The 20,894-nt window shown below is 32.6% G+C and overlaps 1 protein-coding gene and 1 non-coding gene across 2 annotated transcripts in view; both read left to right on the top strand.

The window, feature by feature from the left end:
* Positions 1–6,242: 6,242 nt before the first annotated feature.
* Positions 6,243–20,894, top strand: part of Smp_041280 (bruno-like rna binding protein) — a gene marked incomplete at both ends in the record, with an annotated part of 32,014 nt that continues 17,362 nt past the window's right edge. Inside the window, 2 exons of the mRNA XM_018791030.1 lie at positions 6,243–6,291; positions 19,048–19,176. Coding sequence (XP_018645740.1) covers positions 6,243–6,291; positions 19,048–19,176 — 178 coding nt within the window. The remainder of the gene's footprint in view (positions 6,292–19,047; positions 19,177–20,894) is intronic.
* On the top strand, positions 7,578–7,643 carry Smp_tRNA_00385_His_ATG.1.1. The gene has a single exon. It is a non-coding gene (tRNA).

Raw genomic sequence — 20,894 nt, 5'->3', positions numbered from 1 at the left:
TAATGTTGTTTAGACAGAAGAGCAATCAGAGTGATTATGTATATATATATATGGAGCGGACGGTACTGGGTTTGATTCCCAGGGTGAACATCAACTCTGCGGTGCAGGTACATCTAGCCGGAGAGTCCTGAATAAGAAGAAACGCGCATCCTGGATTCCACTGCTAGTCAACATCCATCTTTGTTTATAATGGAAGTGACGTAAGGCAATATCGATGCAATCCACACAGGATGAACATATGCTAATAACAGACTGATCAAATCCAGTCGTTAACATCAATGGGGAGGTTCGAACAAACAATACAAAATGAATATCTATGTTGGATTTATATTAAAATTAGGGAAAAATATTCTCACTGGGAGTTTACTAAAAGTAATCTTGACATTTTTTATCTAATGTGTAACACTCTATTAGTTTGTAGGCATAAAATAATCACCTACAACCAGATTTCGATAAACGAAATTAATTTTTAATCTTGAATTTCGACTTACGGTTCAAATTTTTAAAAAACGCTTTGTTTGTATGACTAATGCAATTTATAAAAAAGAGGGATCGTGGTAAGCAGTGGAATTCAAGATGCGCTTTTTGACCCGTATAGGACTTGTCATCTGGTTGCAATTGAATCATAGTATTAATATTTATACCGAGACTCAAATGAAGTACTTTCCTCTCCAAACTACCAACACCTTATTTACTAAGCTAATGGGTCCAGATAACTACTTGTACATTGAGTTTGATATCTATATAATTATTTGAAAGCGTTTAAATTATCCCACCATTGACGTTTTTGATTGAACTTGAAGTGGTCTTTATTAGTATATGTTTATTCTGTGTGGATCCCTTGGATGTATTCATTTTTTTATAAGTTTTTATAGAATAGATAGATTATCGATAGCAATGGAATCTGGTAAGTCAACGGATAACGCACTGGATTTTTAAAGCAAAAGTACTACATTTAAGTTCTGGTGTGAACATCAACACTGGGATCCAGGCACACCCAGCTGATGGAACCTACACACAATGGAAAGAGGATCCTGTACCCTAAATTCAGCAACAGTTCATCTATTTTATAAAAAACTCGAAAAAAAACGAATGTGTAGAGACAGTCAGTACAAAATGCATAGATCCTAACAAGGACTAATCGAAATTCAATTAAGATTATTACTGTTATAACCATTCTACACCAGATTATAAAATAACTTAATATAGTCATTTTGTGTCAATTTTCTACACAATTTTGCATAAAATAACGTTGCCGACTGAAACACTGAGCACATTAAACTGTTGATCAACTGCTTCTTTTCAGTTTACAGTTCCAGAGAAATATAAATATATATGAATGGCCTCATATAAGATAACACCCCAGCTAACATTAAGATCCTTTATTAAGTCGGATACAACAATATAATGCCAAAGATCTACAAACTTAAGTTTTAGTCAACTTATATTTCCTACTATCCGGTATGACTTCCGTTAATATTTTATCTCATGATAAATATTACTTTTAAATATACAAGTAGTAAATTCCACATGAGAAACCTAATGAATAATGAAATAAAAAAAATTCTTTTGATTATTTTATCATACAATTCATAAATGCTTTTTCTTAATATATTTGTAATCTGAGTATCTGAGTCAACGATAATCGGTAAATTCGATGATTTAAACATAAAAATAGGGGGGAAAAAATTCTTTTTTTTCCTAATGCACTAATGTTGTGTGATAATTGAATCCATTCAAGCGTATATGTGTTTATGTGTGTGTGTGTTTGTTTGCATATGAGTATTATTAGCCTATCTATATATGTATCTATATAGGTAACTCTTAGAGATATCTGATGCATAACTGAATGTATATAGATCATGAAATTCAACTTTATATTGTTTTAATAAAATTCATTACAAGTTCATATTGAACAATTGAAATAGTTGTTTTAACTAATAACAAACATAATTAGTTTTTGAATGAATGGATACATATATATATATATAGATATAGATATGTATAAAGGTAAATAGATATAAAGGTAACATTATTCGATTAATCGGAAGTATTAAATATAAATGGAGCATTGAACATTGAAATTTTTTTCTTTTTTTTTAAAAAAATCCATCAAGTTTATTTCAACTTAGGTGTTTTATATTTTTTTTTATTGTTTTTTTTATCAATAATTTAAATAAAGGGGGGAAAAGGTGGGTTAATGGATATGAAACTTTTGTATAACCTTACTTTTATATGATTTAATATTACCTCTATTATATACAATATGGTATGATTTGTTTAGATAGTTTTAGCATTGAATTGGGATTGAATATCTCATATTTGTTGATCTCGTTTATGTTGAAGATCTTCAAAGTAATTTGTAATAATTATAATTATCTGCTTACTAATAATTCATTTGGAGAAGTAATTCCTGAAATTTTAGTGGGGGTTCATATATGTGTAGAATAAAAATGTTGTCTCTAATGAAATGAATGATAACCAATGGATACTAATCCAGTGATTTTAATGATGAAGTGTTCACAATGAGATCTGATGATTGTTAGTTCAATCTGTAGTAGGTTAGTGAATTTGCGTTGACACTGACAGGCCACAACAAGAAAATGAGAGTAAAAAACATACTAGTAGAAGCAGTTCAGTTAAGAATGGATCCTTTCATTTACACGGTTTCTTCTCACTTATATGAAAAACATAGAAGAAAGTTACAACACGATCTCCACTGCCTGCTAGTCCGAATCACGTCCGAGAACATCTCAAGGCATTAGGTTGTACTATCCTCAGGATCAAAACCATGGAGTTGTGAAGGACAGATAGATACCAGTGCTGTACACTTGTCTCTCATACCATGACAACATGTCATACACCGACTATCTCACCATTTTTCTAACCAGTCACAGTCTACTTAAATAATTCATGATATTAAATTCAGTGAGATAACGTTCGCAGCACTTATTCAAGTCACACAAGTCGTTGTTTCAAAATGGTGACACTGATTGCATTATCGTCCGTATCCGATAACACAAATTGTCGAATCTCTGCATTACAGACATGGGATCATCACTCAATGTCAACAGTGCTTCAGATACAACGACGATCGAATACAGAGTTGACTCACATCCTCAACTCATAAAGGTCAGATTTCACCAACACAGAACAAAGCTGATTTCACAGATGCCCTGTGCACTTGAACTCATGCAGACAGACGGACCTCACGAAGGCATCAAAACTGCCTCGGACTTATACAAGTCACTGAGTTCCAGACCAACATAAGCTGTTCTGGTTTTCACTATGTGTAGATTATCATCACTTACACACCTACTAAAATACACGAACTACTCAACCACTTCTGACTGCTCACCAACAAGAGTGATTTTAGGCACAGAACTCTTCCAGTCCTGTGAACGTAGTGTGCACTGGAAATGTGCAAGCACGTGACACTGATCATCAACTGATCAAGTGCGCATTGCATTGCTCGAGAATCGCCGCACAGTAGGAAAACTTCATCCACATACTCAAAATCAAAGTCTTTCTACACGTAAGTGATGCACACCACCACTAACTACTTCCATCAGAACTGTTTCCAGAATATCAACGATGGTATATTTGAAGAGGGATCGAGGGATCGGGCAACCCTGTCTAACCCCATTGCTCGAATGGAACAGTGGAGAATGGAGTTTGAATGTTTTCACCATGCCTGAAATGTTTGTTTACAGGGCCTTCAAGATGTTAATAAAACTTCCTAGACACACTCTTCTTCTACTACAGACAATCACAGAGGACGGTCTTGTAAAACAAATGGAATGCGGTTCTGATATCAAGATACACAATGATTGGTGACCTGTGAAGCATAACGGAAGTTAATAGTTTAGACGCAACTGCAGGTAGACTAACCAATTCATAGCTGTCACTCATTATGGAAGGTGTTATTGGTCAGTGTCCCATCAGCTTCATGAATAATTTCATTCACACTAGACTTCGTGCCTCAAGTGTTTCGGATGAGTCGGACGGAGTCTATCAGTTATCAGATGCAGATGTTCTTTCTAACTCGTTAGCACGCTCTAATCACCAGGGTTCTCAGTCCTGATACAAAAACTCTGTACAATTTCATTTCGTAAAAATCTACGTTTATCATCAAACTCGCAATTGATAAGAGTAGATTGACTTGGTTCAAGAAAATGTAAGGAGAGTAATGAAATTCAATGTTTATATGTGTGCCTTTTCGCGAAGCCGCAGGCAACTTCACTTACCATTTTCACAACATCATGTAAATGTAGTCAGTCCTCATTTATACTTCTCAGTGGGTTGATAGCTAGCCGTGAACAGAACTCGGCTTGGTTACAATGAAAGTCACCACTATCAAAAGATAAAACATCAAACATGTATATCTATCTAGCTGTTACCCATGTTATTTTCATATTTAGTCATAGAAATCATCAGATAATTACAAATTAGAATCATTGAGTATCTAAACATCTTAATCATTGCAATGAATCTTTTCTATGATAACTACGAATAGTATTATTAGATTTTAACAATCCATTAAATATAACAGGTTTTTCATAAATCACTTCTATATAAGTTCATCAGCTATAGATCATTCCTTCATTTATTAATTAACTAACCTTTGAATTGAAATTTAGCCATGATTTTTAATTCTATTCAGATTTTATTCAAATTATGAAGCATAATATAAAACTATAATTTGTGTCATCTTTTTAAATGACCTGAAATTCAATTTATCTTAGAATTTAAACAATAATAGTTTACTAGAGTAAATAATATTGACTTTTATGTTTATTCTTAATATCTAATGTATTCTGTCCTTAAAATGAGTAACTTAAACTTTATAAAATATGATTTATAAAAAAAGATCCAAAATATGAAATCGATGCACTGTGGATCGGTTGAAGTTAGACATTAACACCGTCGGATGCCAGCTCAGTGATCTAGAGATTGAGAGTTCGCATGTGAGACTGATAAGTCCTGGATTCGAATCTCGCGAGGTGGGATTGTGGATGTGCACTGCTGAGGAGTCCCACAATAGGACAAGACGGCCGTCCAGTGCTTCCAGATTTTCCATGATGGTCTAGCTTCAATTGATTCATGATCTCAACTATTAAAATCACTCTTTTTAATAATTTGATAAGATAAAATGTTTCTTGAACTTACCAATTTTTAATCATTATAACTCGGTAATTGTGTATGAAATAGACAGATTTTTTTTATAACACATGAACAAAAAATGTCAAATAGTAATTTAGCACCATCTCCATGTGTATTTACTAATTTAACTGCTCCTGTAGTACCAGTTATATTCGGCAAGTTCGTCATAGTATAACAGAACAGTTCTATTCTTGCTCCACTTGGTGGACACAGGTCATCAAGGTTAAATTAAATAAAGCTTTTAAGGTTATCCACCATATTCCATCAAATTTGCCACATGGTTTAGGAGTTCGTTTTTTGCACATTTCTGAAGCCATTGAAATCCATATTCACAAACCAAACCTTTGCATCAAAAAGAAGTTAGTACAACCACTCTCGTTACCTTGGTCTTCGGTATGAGGGAATTTGTAGCAGAACTTTGATAAACTATCTTCGTATTTGTACCACATTTTGTATATTTTACTTACTTTCAAAATTCATCTCTTGATTCTTACATAACTACTATACTACTGACTATCCATCAAAATATTTTGTTGGCTCTTTCTTATCCTTTTATATATTATGCAACGTAGCAACTGATTGATTTTCGAATAATCACCTTGATTATTATCAAACCTTTTTTCCAATTACTCAATGTTAAAAGCGTGAGTCAATTGAAGCTAGACCACCATGGAAAACCTGGAAACACTGGACGGCCGTTTCAATTGACTCAGGCTTTCAACTATGAAAAATACTAAATCTGCACAAAACCCATTCTGATAATTAATACTCAATGTTAGTTTATAGTCGATATGTCATTATATCTATATACGTATCTACTCCATGAGTATAATCTCATTATTGTAAATCATATTTATATTAGTGTAGAGCCATAATGAAAAACTAATTGAAAAGAAATTTCTTCGCTCTGTTCTCTCCTTCTTTATTTACTAGATGTCTAAATGGGAATTTTCACTAATATTTACTAATTTGCTTATATTCAGAATATATAAGTAGTATAAATTTTACAAAATCAAAAAACATTCCTATATCTAATTACTATGACTATTGATCCATATGTACACTGTTTTTTTCTTCAGATGGCAAGACCATTACAAGTAAAAACTGCTGATATGGAACGTCGTACAGGTCCGTGATTTACTCAGCTGTTGTAATTATTCATATACATGTTGTTATTTGATTATAAAAGCCCTTTGTTGTACATTGATTGTCACTCTGTATATATTCTGTAATAATATTTGATATGAATGTTGTTTACTGTTGTTAACAAACAAACATAATAAATGTTAAATGTTGTAGTTTGTTGTGTACATCATTCTTGTTTATAAACTTTAATAAACAAAAATGTTTATTGTTATAAGTTACAGTTAGCCGGAATTTTGTCAGTCAAACTGAATGATGATAGTAGTGAGTTATTTTCGTAGATTCAGTTAGGTGCAGAAGAAATATGTAGACATAAACTACCCCATTTATACCAAAGCATATCAATAAAGTCGTGATAAATATATTATTGATTTCAATTGAAGTTATTATCGCCACGGACTGATATGTAATTGAGGATTGTTGATAGCCAAGAAGAAATGAACATAGCTATTTCAAAACTGTTTATGTATTCTTGGAGCTATATGGCTATAACAGTATATATATAGATGGTACTAGTTGAGTATCAACATATATAATATCATGAATTCATTTAAATTGAAAACATTAACCGTTGGATATTGATACAAAATCGAGCTCTTTACAAAAGCTAACATTTCTTAGTCTGATACAGTAGGAATGTATGAATATAAGTTGCTGAAACGTCTTCACATTTAGACTAGAAGGACACCTAGTTGATCATGATTTTCTTCAAAATAGTTATACAGATTTGTCCAGGTCATGACACTAACTAATACTTAAATTTAAATTTAGGCTCAAAGTGGAATCCAAGATTCATACTTCTTTCTATATGGAACTCGTCAGCTCTTTGTATCAACCTACTGGTATGATGGTCTTACTCTAATTTGCGAATAATACCGATGGTTTTAAATACCAACATGTCATCCAACAGACTTCTGAGTCTCCAGATATCCGCTAAATTTTTATGCGGGTGTAAATGTGTCATATTAGATCCTTCGTACGGGTTGTATGGTTTATACTAATTAATCGTTTCATACTAAGACAAATAGACCATATACTGCTCTTCATCTTATATGTTTTTCCGGCTTTAGTCAGTTAATGGTATAAATTATCTTTGATTGTAGATTACTTGGCTGTTAAATTTTAAACTAAGCATCATATCTGCTGTTCTACTTTGTTTCTATAATGTATATGTTTGTTATAAAAAGTGGTAACACTGGAAAAAATTATTAACACAGATTTTCATACTCAACAATCCTTGATTGATCGCACAAGCAAGTGGCTATCAGGACTCAGTGGCCGAGTGGATAACGCGATGGCGTATGAAGCGAGGGTACTGGGTTCGAGTCCCAGAGTGAACATCAACTCTGAGATGCAGGTACATCCAGCTGACGAGCCCCAAGTAGGACGAAACGCGCGTCCTCGATTCCACCGCTAGCCACTATCCATCTCTGCTAAACCTTGATTGTTATGTTTGCTTTTTATTATATACTCACATCTTGCAATTTATTTCATGACCAGACCACGTTTAGGTTAGATATAGAATTAAAACCCTATTCTAGTCCTGTTCTGTACTTCAGTAAACTGTAAAAACTTTTCGAGATTGTAATCACAGATATAGATGAATGGACACAAAAAATATTTTTAAAAATTACAAGCTACTAACTAATTTTGTAAGTAACATAATTAGTTATTCATAAGTTAAGATCGTGATGGAATTATATCACTGATTTCAAAATAGACTGGAGAGAATTGTTCGTAGATTAAATTTAATGACAGGTCAGCCTATCAATGGAATGGAGCTTCATAAGAAAAGCATTGGTTTTTCAGATCCTTTGAATTGGGATCCATTTGTTTATAACAATTAATGCAAATATTTATTTGTGTAGAAGGTGGTTTGAGGCAACCAGTAGACAACATGATGTAACATAGGTTTGGTGTTAAGAATTATTTAGAACGGTAAAAGGCTCTATTCCCCACAAGAAACCCGAATCGAATTCTCTTGTTAATGTAATTAGAATCAGTTTCACTGGAGCATAATGGGTAACTATTATCCTTCTGTAAGAAGTGAATGTTTTGAGATAATCTGTAAACTAGCACGAAACCGTTCTCTAGGGTTCGTCATCAACTTCTTGCAGTAGTTTAACATCAAACAACTGTTCACTGAGACTTCGAGTCAATTAATCAATTCGGTACATTCCAAAACTCATGTTATGGGATTCAGTAAGTACTAAGGATTAGACGATATTACATTGATTACTTTTCATTGTCCCGAAAATTCCGACTTTCCTTATTATAACTATTCTATGCCAAGTTTACCAAACTTTAAGTATGAATTTGAGTGCTTATGAGTATTTGATGAATAATAGTTTCGTGTTTAAAGCAATGTTTACAACTGATTATATTATTCTGCTTGGGTGGAAATACAGTGCAAGATAATAGACATAATTATTAAAACTATTGAAAAAAGTCATGCATGAAGTTTCAGTTTTGACACTCATATAATTAGCAGAAAAAAGTGTACTTCCACTAAGATATATTTTGATAACTAGAAGCTTGATTTCAAGAACAGTTAACAAGGTGAATCTAAAATCTTAGGGCGGAATTGATGTCCACCCTACTGTTCGAACATGAGTCATTTGGTTTCAGAAAGTGAACTTTTCAAGTCAATGGTTAAGGCGGATTTGAATCCTTCAGTTATAACGAAATATAAATCCATGTATTTAAATTCGAGTCAAGCTCTGTTTAAACGTTCGTAATATTATCTCCATTCCATCGAACTTGAAGTAAATAGACTATTGTTCGAACCCATGATTAAGTCTTTGAAAGGGGTATTTTTTAGCTCCTAAAAAACTACTGAAGCATGAAGTCAGGTTACAAAATTTTCTCTTAGTTTCATACCAGTATGCTCAAGATAGACCGTATATATATATATATATATTTATCCACCTAACTACCGTGGTTGACTAGCCTTCTGAATCATTCACTTAATATCCTTTTTTACACATGTGACTTAATTTGGTTTTAATTTTGTTGATTGTTACATTTAATCTAGCCCATTAAAGCAAATGACTTATTTACTGTTCATGTAGACTGACATAATGAAACGATGTATTGGATCGTCTAAATGTCAAGATATAATTAATTTCTCTAGTTTGTGTAGGGAAATTAAACCGTTTTATGAAAGGAGTTAGTACACCATATTTTTAAGAGTTTGATGTTTATCTCATATAAAGAGATAAATTGTCTTTGTTTACTTGATAAGGCTTTTCATAACCTATAACAAAATAAATTGCTTAAAATTTCCAACAGTGAACCCCGACTCAATGATCTAAGTGTTTCGTATCCGTTAAGAAACATGATGCTCTCCCACTAGGTTGGAAATGAGCTCTTCTATAAAGAGTCTAGAAATCAAACGTAACATGTGTTAGTGTTGCATTCTAGTTTTCATTAGACCTCCTAGTTGATGTTAATTTATAAGTGAACTAAAAAACACATTCATTTATACTTCATACTACTAACATCATGAACGTTTTTAGAGTAGAGTAGACTGGTATCAAAATGATTTTTCATCTTAAACAGTATCATTTTCCATTAAACGTTTTTTTCCATTTAATTCATGACCTTTCAGTTCACTAAATGACAGATAACAATCTGCTAATGATTTGAGTAAAAAAATAAAACTGATTTCCTAAAATAGTCTACAATAATCAATCGTTGCCTTACTTCAATCAATAAGTTAGTATCGTATATATGTTATTGACAAAATGTGGACACAACGCTAACTTCTAAACCTAAGTCAATTGATATAGATGTTTAAGCAGGGTGAAATAGTAAACCCAATTCTCCAAACTCTAACTTGATAAAAATTCAATGCTTTTCTACTCAGACTTACAGACATATATATGTATATAAATATCTCAGTGGAGATTTTGTATGCTGTAGTCCTATGTACATAAGTATATATATATATATTGATATGCTTATATGAAACTCTACTTGGATTGGTTGAAAAGTCGTCTACAAAGGAAACATTCTCTTCTATCCCCTTTTTCTTTGATCAATGAGTATACGGAAATAGGATTCAAAGAGAGAATAATATTTTCTCTTAATTCTCCTCTTAAGCATTTAATGATGAGTCTGTACTACGCCTACATCACCCATCTATATCATTCTTATTCAATACTATTAATCTGTCTAAATTAAGTGAGCTCGAACAGGAGAATATATATATATATGGGCTGATGGTCTGTTTATCTACATTCTTATTCTTCTTTTTTTATGTACATTCATCTCTACTCTATTTTAATATCAATAAATTTAGCAATTGGTCTGTTTAACATACATAAATATAAATATCCCCACGGGAAGGCAAGACTCATTGAACTAGCGGGCGTGAGAGAAGAGAGAGCAAATCAATAACAATACTTCCTCTCATACAAACATGTTATATTAATAATAATATAAGTATTCCATTTTCCATCATATCTAACTAAGTTGATTAGAGTATCTTAATTCCTTATTTGTATGTATATATACATAAATTATTCACATTTGTACAGATGAACTCGAGCAAACAGAACAAACACAAAATTTAACCCAGGACTATAACAGGTTATGTATTTGTTTATATTTATAATAAATAAATGACCATTATGACTAATGAAATATGCTCAATTTTATCTCGAAATACTAATACTACTAATACTACCAATATAAATACTACTTATAATTCTGATTGTACGACTGACAGTATGGATGATATTCTTGATGCAATAGTTGATGAAAATGATGAAGTTATATCTGGTGTAACTAAAGAAGAACGAACAAATAACAATAATTATAATATACACGGTAAAGTTTCAAACAATACACCTTGTTCAAGTTCCATTGAACATTTAACAGCATTAAATAGTAGTTTTCAATGTAATATAGAACAATCGACATCATTGAAAGATACAACGAATGCAAATAATGATAATTGTGATGAGGATGATAATAATAATAACGTGAATATTTCAAAAAATAGTCTGTTTATTACGAATATTCCTAAAGCCTTGACCGATTGTTGTCATTCATATGAGTTTTTATTAAATTCTGAACATTTGAAATTAGAAGGAATTGAAGATAGTTCAGTACAATCAAATGCATCAATGATATTATCGTGTAAAACAACCATCACACCGTCATCAACATCGTCGGATACAATACCAACATATACGACTAGTAGGTTGATAGACCGCACTAATTTGAATGATACAGATTTCATTGAACAACAATATCATCATTTAATGGATCAACAACAACAACAACAACATTCAATGGAGACGAGTAATTTGAATTCACAAAGATCTTCTAAACGTGGAAGTAAAACTAGTCTGAACAGTATGGATATGTGCAATAATAGTAATATTGGTAGTAGTAATATTAATTCTAGTCATAATAATAGTAATAGTAATAATAATAGTGGCAATACATCTTTTAATACTAATCCAAAGTCACGTAATTTAAATGCTGTTACTAACAGTAATAATAATTTTAGCAGTAACACCAATAATAGCGGTAAGTTATTTTGATGACAATGGTTTACTGTTTTTAAGTGTTATTTTAAACAAAATAGTTAAGTGAAACTGAACTTTTTTGTATATGAATTACCGCTTAGAAGAGATCAGGGTCATCCAATTTACTTTGTTATTACAAGTTAGTTATTTGAAAAGGATAACCTCGATAACATTTACCAAATTCATATTTTCGTGATGACGTTTACTTTTACGTGATTGACTGTTATCGTTTTTTGTTAGGTTTATTATGTGCTTCAAGGTCATTGCATATTACAACCTAAACAGTTATCCTTTTTTTAGTGTTTGACTTTTGTTTGAAATATAAAGTTCAGTCTCGTCAACTTCATATTAGCGTATAAATTATTAACGTTGGAGTATTGTTGTGTGTTCAATCTCTGGAACTTCAATACGTAATCCTTTTAATCAAGATCTAACAAACGCTATTCAGAATACTAAATTTAACTCTATTGATTTGTATTTTTCACTTATCTAATGTCACTAGTGAGCTATTGCCTCGCTGCAACCTAATCGATTTCATGGTGTTTTACTAAAACTCAGAAAATTTTTCTTGTAGTTAGTCAATAATAAACAAATGATAATTATTAGGGTAAGAAGTTTGTAAAGAGTGTTCACTTTGTAGAAAGTTGCTCGTTGTGAAGTGATCTTAGACAATGAACTTAACACCGTTGGATGCCACCCCAGTTCTCTAGATGTTAAGCGGTCGCGCGTGAAACTGGTACGTCCTGAGTTCGAATTTCGCGAGGTGGGATCGTGTAGGCGCACTACTGAGGAGTCCCATAATATGACAAAATGGTCGTCCAGTGCTTCCAGATTTTCCATGGTGGTCTAGCTTCAATTGGCTGATGATTTCAACCATAAAATTAAAATCTCCACAAAATCTCCTTCTAATAACTTTTAAATACTTCATAGCCATGTTATTACATATAGAGTATTCTACTTATTCTTGTATTATATTATGAATTTCAAACAAGAAATTTAAACAATGAAATGTGTCCAGACACACGTTTACTTTTGCAACAAATTACCGCTTACTATATTTAGAAAGAAATTAAACGTCCTAAAAATATTATCATAGGTTGAATTTAAAAGGAAAAACCAGATCAGTATTCACTTTTAAATCATCAATGTATCAGGACACATATATTTTATAGTTGAATTCATGAGTCAAATGAAGTTAGACCAGCATCGAAAATATGAAAGCACTAGACGACCGTTTCCTCCTAGTGTAGAACTCCTCAACAGTGCGCATCCACACATACATTTAACAAAAGTGCCAGCTCAGTGGTCTATCGGTTAAGGGCTCTGGCCCGAGACTGATAGGTCCTGGGTTCGAATCTCGCGAGAGCGGGTCCGTGGATGCGCACTGCTGAGGAGTCCCATAATAGGACGAAACGGCCGTCCAGTGTTTCCAGGTTTTCGATGGTGGTCTAGCTTCAATTGACTCATGCTTTCTACTATGAAAAATACTAAATCTCCACAAAACCCCTTCTGATAAAAGTGTTAATCATTATCCTTCTGTTAATTGATAAATCTATTATACTCTTATTATTGGTTGGTTATCTCTTTTTTTCAAAAAAAAAAAACATATTCAACATGACGTATACTAAAAGCTTAACAGCAAAATCTACAATATCATTTCGACTTGTTAACTAGACTTAAAACAGCCTGTATATAATGTAGTTTACCAGATTCTGTTGTTAGTCACAATCCATCTATCCTGAAAGTTGTAATAAAATTGCTATGTACACTTAGAATGCATATATACCAACTAAAGCTAACCAAGATTTAGTCTTGAATATCAATAGTGGGAGAATTTAAACCTTTCCTAATAATAACAATAATGAATATTCATCCATCTAGGGAAATTTCCATGACCTTAAAATAAGGTCATAATATACAAGATGAGTCATATGAAAGAGGGAATTCAATATGTTGTGTTTATGGTGAGCATATTCACTCTAACTTTCCTTATGCACTCACCCTTTGTTCTCATAATATTCTTTGTGTTGAAACTAAATGGGTCATTTCTCATCCATACCTTGTACGTAAACATTTCAGGAGTGTGAATAAATGAAATCGTCCATAGATTCCATTGGTTATAGAATGATATCATTTAGCGTACCAGTGGAAACAAGAGATTAGTCGTCAAATATTTAGTCCTATCATAGGGCTCCTCAATGTCAATGAGTATCCACAAGCCCCTCGCGAGTCGAACTCAGGACCTCTGGGCTTTGAGTAGTAAGCTTAAACTTCAGACCACAGAGTTCGGATCAGTTGGTTTACATACTTAATGGCAGTCATTATGTGATATTTGGTAACCATTATCCATTGTTGTCGGTGTTAGTTGTCTCACACTTGGTTGTTTGATGGTTAAATGCTCATTACCAGTCCTGATTCGTCCTAAGTCCGAACCTTGGTTTGGTTGCGAATGGGCACTGTTACTGAGGATTCTTATACGAGTGCATCCATACCAGTATATCTTGGTTTTCAATAGTTGTTTGATGAAGTTCAATCCGTGAAGCAAAACTACAATATTTTATGCTTATAATTCCATGAACTTATTCCTTTTTTTCATATAAAATTGTCTATTTGGTCTTTCATTTTATCACTAAGTCTATTATTATTTCGGCTCGCTTTCTATCCATCTCGTTAATTTTATCTCGTTGTTCTGAGGTAGCAACGTGAGTTGAACAAATATATAATTGTGTGAAATCCTCAGTTGATAGACTTAAGGTCGAACGACAAATGTGTATCATTCGGATAATGAAAACTTAATCGATACCTACAAAAACTGAAGAATAACGTAAAACGGTACTATTTATAAAGAACATGCTATCCTTCATACCATTTATGATTCTGATGTGTCAGTTCTATTTCATTTTCATGGAGTCAGATTTTTTTAATTTTTTAAACTGAAATGGATTTAAGCGCTTGAATTTATTCGTATGCTTTAGTCGATAAGAATAACTTGTCTTCATTCGTGTACAGTTATTCAACCTTTGTAAAATTCGTTTATATCCATCTACATGTATATCTGATTGCTTTATTTTTCCAGGTAGTTCAATTTTTAAAGAAAAACTCTTGATGACAACTCATAAAATTAACTCTCAATAACATAAGAACGACTTACACAATTCACTTCGTTTATCCTCATTGAATAGACTCTTAATTTAACTAATTTGTGTGTTTGTTGTTCACAAAGTTTCAAGTTCACTTAAATTTAATATCAGAAAAGGTTTCGTGGATATTATAGTAATTTCAATAGTTTAGATCATGAATCAATTGAAGCTAGACCATCATAGAAAACCTGGAAGTACTGGACGTCCTATTGTGGGACTCCTCAGCATTGCGCATCGACGGTCCCATAACGTGAGATTCGAACCCAGGACCTATCAGTTTCGCGCGCGAGCGCTTAACCTCCAGACCACCGAGGCGGCATCCAACGGTGTTAATCCCAACTATTGAAATTAAATTTAATAGTTTAACTCATTAGTCAATTGAAGCTGGACCACCATGGAAAACATGGATGCACTAGACGGCCATTTCTTCTTAGCGTGGGACCCCTAAGCAGTGCTCATCCACGATCCTGCCCTCGAGATTCCAACCCAGGACCTGTCAGTCACTTAAATTATAAATCGATTTCAGTAATTTACTAAAATTCACTAAAATATTATCTACAAACTGGAAGCGGTCTAACTTGCATTAACGAAAATTTTAACCATAGACATTTAGAAATTAGTAGACATCATTCCCTTTGCTCTTAGTGAATATAAATAATTGTTGTTTTTAACTCACAATATTTCCAACTGAATCCAAAACGGTCGCTCAAAATCGTGGATCAGTTGAAGTTAGACATTAACACCGTTGGATGCCGGCCGGCTCAGCGGTCTACCGGTTAAGGGCCCTGGCTCGAGACTGATAGGTCCTGGGTTCGAATCTCGAGGGTGCGGGACCGTGGATGCGCACTTCTGAGGAGTCCCATGATAGGACGAAACAGCCGTCCAGTTGTTCCAGGTTTTCTATGGTGGTCTAGCTTCAATTGACTCATGATTTCAACTATGAATCCAAAATGTTTAGTAAATGATGTCATCATTCAGTTCATAATCAAGATAGTGAATCTTTATTAATTTTTGTATTAGTGAAGACTAGGTTTTACTGATAGTTTGTAGGACGAATAGAGCAAAGTGATATTTTCTAAGACTATACTGTTTATGATATGATAGCCAGATAGTAACTCTATTGGGGTGATGTATAAACGTCTTATTAACCAATCGTTTACGAACTTTAATCATATTTCATCTGTTACGAAAGAACAACTTCTGTCTAGTAGTCTTATCGTTGATCTGAGTTAATTTAAACATATTTCAGTCTTTTGGCAACCAACTACACAATCACATTATTTCACTACGTATCATTTATAGAATAAAATCGAATTCATTTATTTTATTAATTCCAAGATGGCCCCATCATTCATCTACTCACAACCCGTAATATAACAATGGAATTTGGATGGTGATTTTAAAACTATCCATTATACCTACAATTTGGTATAGACAAACAACTTTAGTAGTTAACTTAAAAACACACTTTTCTGATACACGCTTTAGAGGAAATGATTCACCATGTACTGAACTTTGAACGGTCAGCGCTTTAACCAATATTCCACTGCTATAAGATGCTTGAAGTTGATCAGACAAATATCATCATCACCGTAGTTTCATGCTTGTTATCAGTCTTCAGTTAGATGTGTTGGATGCTTTAACAAATAAATCAACAATAAGATATACCAGCCACAAACTAATTTACGTAGGATAGGATTATTTTTTGAATTCGATTCAGGATAAGAATCAAGCAAGTGTTTAATTACTTTAAATTAGTATCAAAATGGGTTAACCTAAGCCTTCAATCTAAGTCTAAAACTAATTAGAGTTTATTCAGTGAGATGTTGAATGCTTTTAGTTCATCAATAGTAGACATATATGTACATATATGCATGTATTATAGTTCTGCAAAAGGTTTGTTAGAGCCAGGTGACAGAATTTCAAGTGTATGATATAGAATTAAGTTATATAAAGTTATTTTTATACTTTACTGACAAATATCACAAAGCCATCGACTGATGGAGGTCAGACAAACTAAAACAAACGAACACATTCTACTTTATCATGGTTTGGTATGATGATGCTCAATAATAAAGTTGCATACCTTTTGGTGACAGATATTGAACAGGTTTACTCACCAACTAGTTCATAAGATATTTCCATTTAAAAGTATGAATAGCAGTTTTATAGTAACACTTTACATACTTTGTTATTACAAATGCCAGTTGGCTTTTAATGATTGCAAAATTTATTTCAGTTTATAACTTCGAATTTCTACCATTATGGTTTGTAAAATCAAATTTGTAAACTGTGTAATCATGTTTTAAGCTCACGAAATCTTATTTATTGTCATTTACTGGTAATTAAGATTTGTAATTTAGTATTACTCTATGTTGTTTATTGAATAATTGACGTAACTGATATAAAAAGTTTTATTATTGTTCACTAGTAGCATGCTTGACTATAAGGATGAATGTTTATGATAGTTAGAGCTTTGACATTAAACAGTTAATGGCAGTCGGGAGGAAGCCCTGAGCCTAAGTTTCATGCTCATCACCAACATAGACCAAGATCCATGAGAGAAATGATGATCCCGGTGAGATTCGAACTCCAGTCACCAAATTTTAGAGTGTGAGACGTCACCACTGTGTACTGTCTTTTTATTTTAGATGATTTCAAGGAATTACGTATTATTTATTATATCGATTCCCGATGCTATTTCCACCTTGTAATAAGATGAAAAATTGTTTTGTATACAAATCTGTTTACTGAATTAATGATAGTAGTTAAAGTTAGTTACGAAAACAATCCCAACTTAAATATGTTAAAGCATACGGTGGAAATTTAATGTATTTGAAGATAACTTTTATAATTCATACCATTAAAGGATTATTGACAAGTAGGTTTGAACTAAAAATAAAGATAATTTGACATATTAAACTATGTTGAGCCACGAGAAATCTACTGAAACCTCCTAATGTATGAGCTTTAATCGCAACCCATTATTATATAAGATTTAATAATAACACAGTTTGTTTTCAGAAGGGGTTTTTGTGGAGATTTAGTATTTTCATAGTTGAAAGCGTGAGTTAATTGAAGCCAGATCATCAGGGAAAACCTGGAAGCACTGGACGGCCGTTTCGTTCCATTGTGGGACTCCTCAGCTGTGCGCTTTATTTTCTCAAACAATCAATTCATCAGCCTATTGTAAAGTATAAAATGCTAATAATGACAATGGTGACGATTCAATTTTCTACCGGATTACGTAAAATGTAGAGTATAAATATGTAACAATTGTAATACATGTGAATGGAACATACTATGATTAGTGACTGATAAGAAAATCTGTTATTGTTTGACTATGTTTGAATGCAAAAAATGAAACGATATTTTAAAGGACAGTAATAAACTTAATTCAATGCCACACTGAGTTTACACGTTGATCTATAGATTTGTTTAATATTGCTTATCAGTATGGGGATTTGTGAAGATTGTTGTATTTTTAAAAGTTGAATTAACGAGTCGATCTAAGCTAGACCATCATTGAAAACCTGTATGGGACATCATTATTGTTGGATATTGACTCAGTATTCAACAGTTTAAGCTTTCGCTTGCGAGATCTAGTTTCCTAGGTACGCGTCCCGCGTGCGAAATCATAGATCCTCACTGCTGAGGAGTCCCGTAATTGAACGGAACGGCCTTCCACTGCTCCCAGGTTTTCATTGGTGGTCTAGCTCAGACTGACTTTGAAAATATTGTTACTTAGATAATGGATATCATATTGAACATTTATTAATTTCATAACAGAATAAAATTATACTGATATCAATCATTCATTGTTTAATGTTGAACTTCAAAAGAATATTTCTGAAATTCTAATGGAAAAGTTGAAATTAATGAAGCCTGACAAAGTTACATGTTATATAGTTAATACAATAACTTAAGGATTGTTTTTTTCTTTATTGAAATTATTCAAATATTCAATGTTCAATTTGGTCAATATGTGTTACAAATTATCTAGTACTTAAATGAGCATTTTATGTTATTTTTTTATTTATTGATTGTTTATTTTTCTTTAGAAGAACGTAAATTATTTGTTGGTATGTTAAGTAAACAACAAAATGAAGAAGATGTCAGATTATTATTTGAACCATTTGGTACAATTGAAGAATGTACAATACTACGAGATCAAAATGGAAATAGTAAAGGTAAAATATTCATGATAATTCATCATAAATTAACTTTTAAATTGAACTCATTCATAATATTATATTTGTATTGCTGAAGGGATTTTGTTTGGATTGGATTTTTAATTTGCAAATTGTATTCGTTACAAGTCGATCTCAGTTGAGATATCATTTCGTTGTACTTAAAATTGTACCGCTAGACATCAGCTCAATGGTTTTAATGGATGAGAGATCATATGGTAGGATCATGGGTTTCCAATAGTACCTCAACTCAGAGCAATCTGTAATTGATTCAAACTACGAAGATTATAATAATATTGTTTATTGGTGAACACGATTTCACCACCATGAAAAATTAAATTGAATTATTCGAAGTGAGTTTTCATTATGGAAAATCCTATGTAAAAACCTTTGCTGGATAATAGGTGCGCAATACCAAAAAGCCCTAAACTAAAGTTTCCAGTTGTTTTTCAGTCATTATTATAAATCTTGACTTCAAAATTAAAAGAAACTCGACAAAATCGTCCAATCAAATAACAATTCCGTACTGATTTTTAAAAAATTTCGTCGTATCATGTAGGATTGACTAAACTAAGGAGTAAGATAATAACTCATCGATCACATAGAGTAAGGATGGCGAGCCGTACCATTAAGCGGTTGAATACAAAAATATGAATTAACACTTTTTTGGCTCATTGACCTGAAATAATCATATGTAATGAGGGGTAAAATTACCGTAGATTAGATCTCTTTTGAGATCATGCGTATCTACTACTGAGGAGTATAAAACCAAGAGTTCTAATAATTTAAAATAAAACGTGATTAATAATGAATGCTGAATCATAAAACCCATATAATTCGACGATGAAATATCCATAATTCATTTGGACTATTACATAATAATATACATAATAAAGACTTTTTAATCTTTAAAACTTTCTATAATCACTTCAGGGTAATTTAACTATTACATCGAGCTAAACAAAATGAACGAAATTCAAGGTCCATTGAAAATTGTTATCTGTTAGTACAATCCATTCATAATACTATTATTATTATTTGTTGGGGACGTTAGATTCCCAGAACAGCGAGACTAAACTATATGGACGAGCCAATCAGAAGCTTTCGCGGGTTTTCAGGGTCACGGCGCTAAGTTCGGTACCTAATGCTTACGTACGGTCGGTTTACAACGGATTTTAGAGAAGACGTGATAATTCAGCGTCTACAAGAGAAGTGATCATAAGATTTTTGCGCGAAGTTCAATTATCTATTTGGATAAATAGAGTTTTGGCATTATAGCTGATGTCAGTTCGTGATGAAAACACTAAGTATAATTCCTAACCTTAACCATGAACTGTAAATCATAATTTGAATTCTTCACACAGGTTTATAACCTTCATTTAGTCTTAGTTATTATATCGACACTCTCAGAGTCACTCTAGCGTCGCTCAAAGGTCGTCCATAATTTATAGTCTCATCCTTAACCCTAAATCATAACCCTAAACCATATCAATATACCAACAACATTGAAGCTATATGGTCGAGGCTAAAAGAATTTTTGAGACCTTATCATGGTTCCAGAGGTTGACTACTATGGAGCCACATGGATGAGTTCCTGTACCGGATGCACTATGATTTTAGAACTTCTGAACCTATATCTAACCTTGATAAGTTTTTGAGTCATGTAAAAGAACAGTATCCCCTTTAATTTTTGAGTTTTCTACTGTATATTAGCTGTC

The sequence above is a fragment of the Schistosoma mansoni genome (assembly GCF_000237925.1).
Source record: "Schistosoma mansoni, WGS project CABG00000000 data, chromosome 7 unplaced supercontig 0100, strain Puerto Rico, whole genome shotgun sequence".
NCBI classification, from domain to species: domain Eukaryota; kingdom Metazoa; phylum Platyhelminthes; class Trematoda; order Strigeidida; family Schistosomatidae; genus Schistosoma; species Schistosoma mansoni.
This window is presented reverse-complemented; position numbering and strand designations above follow the sequence as displayed.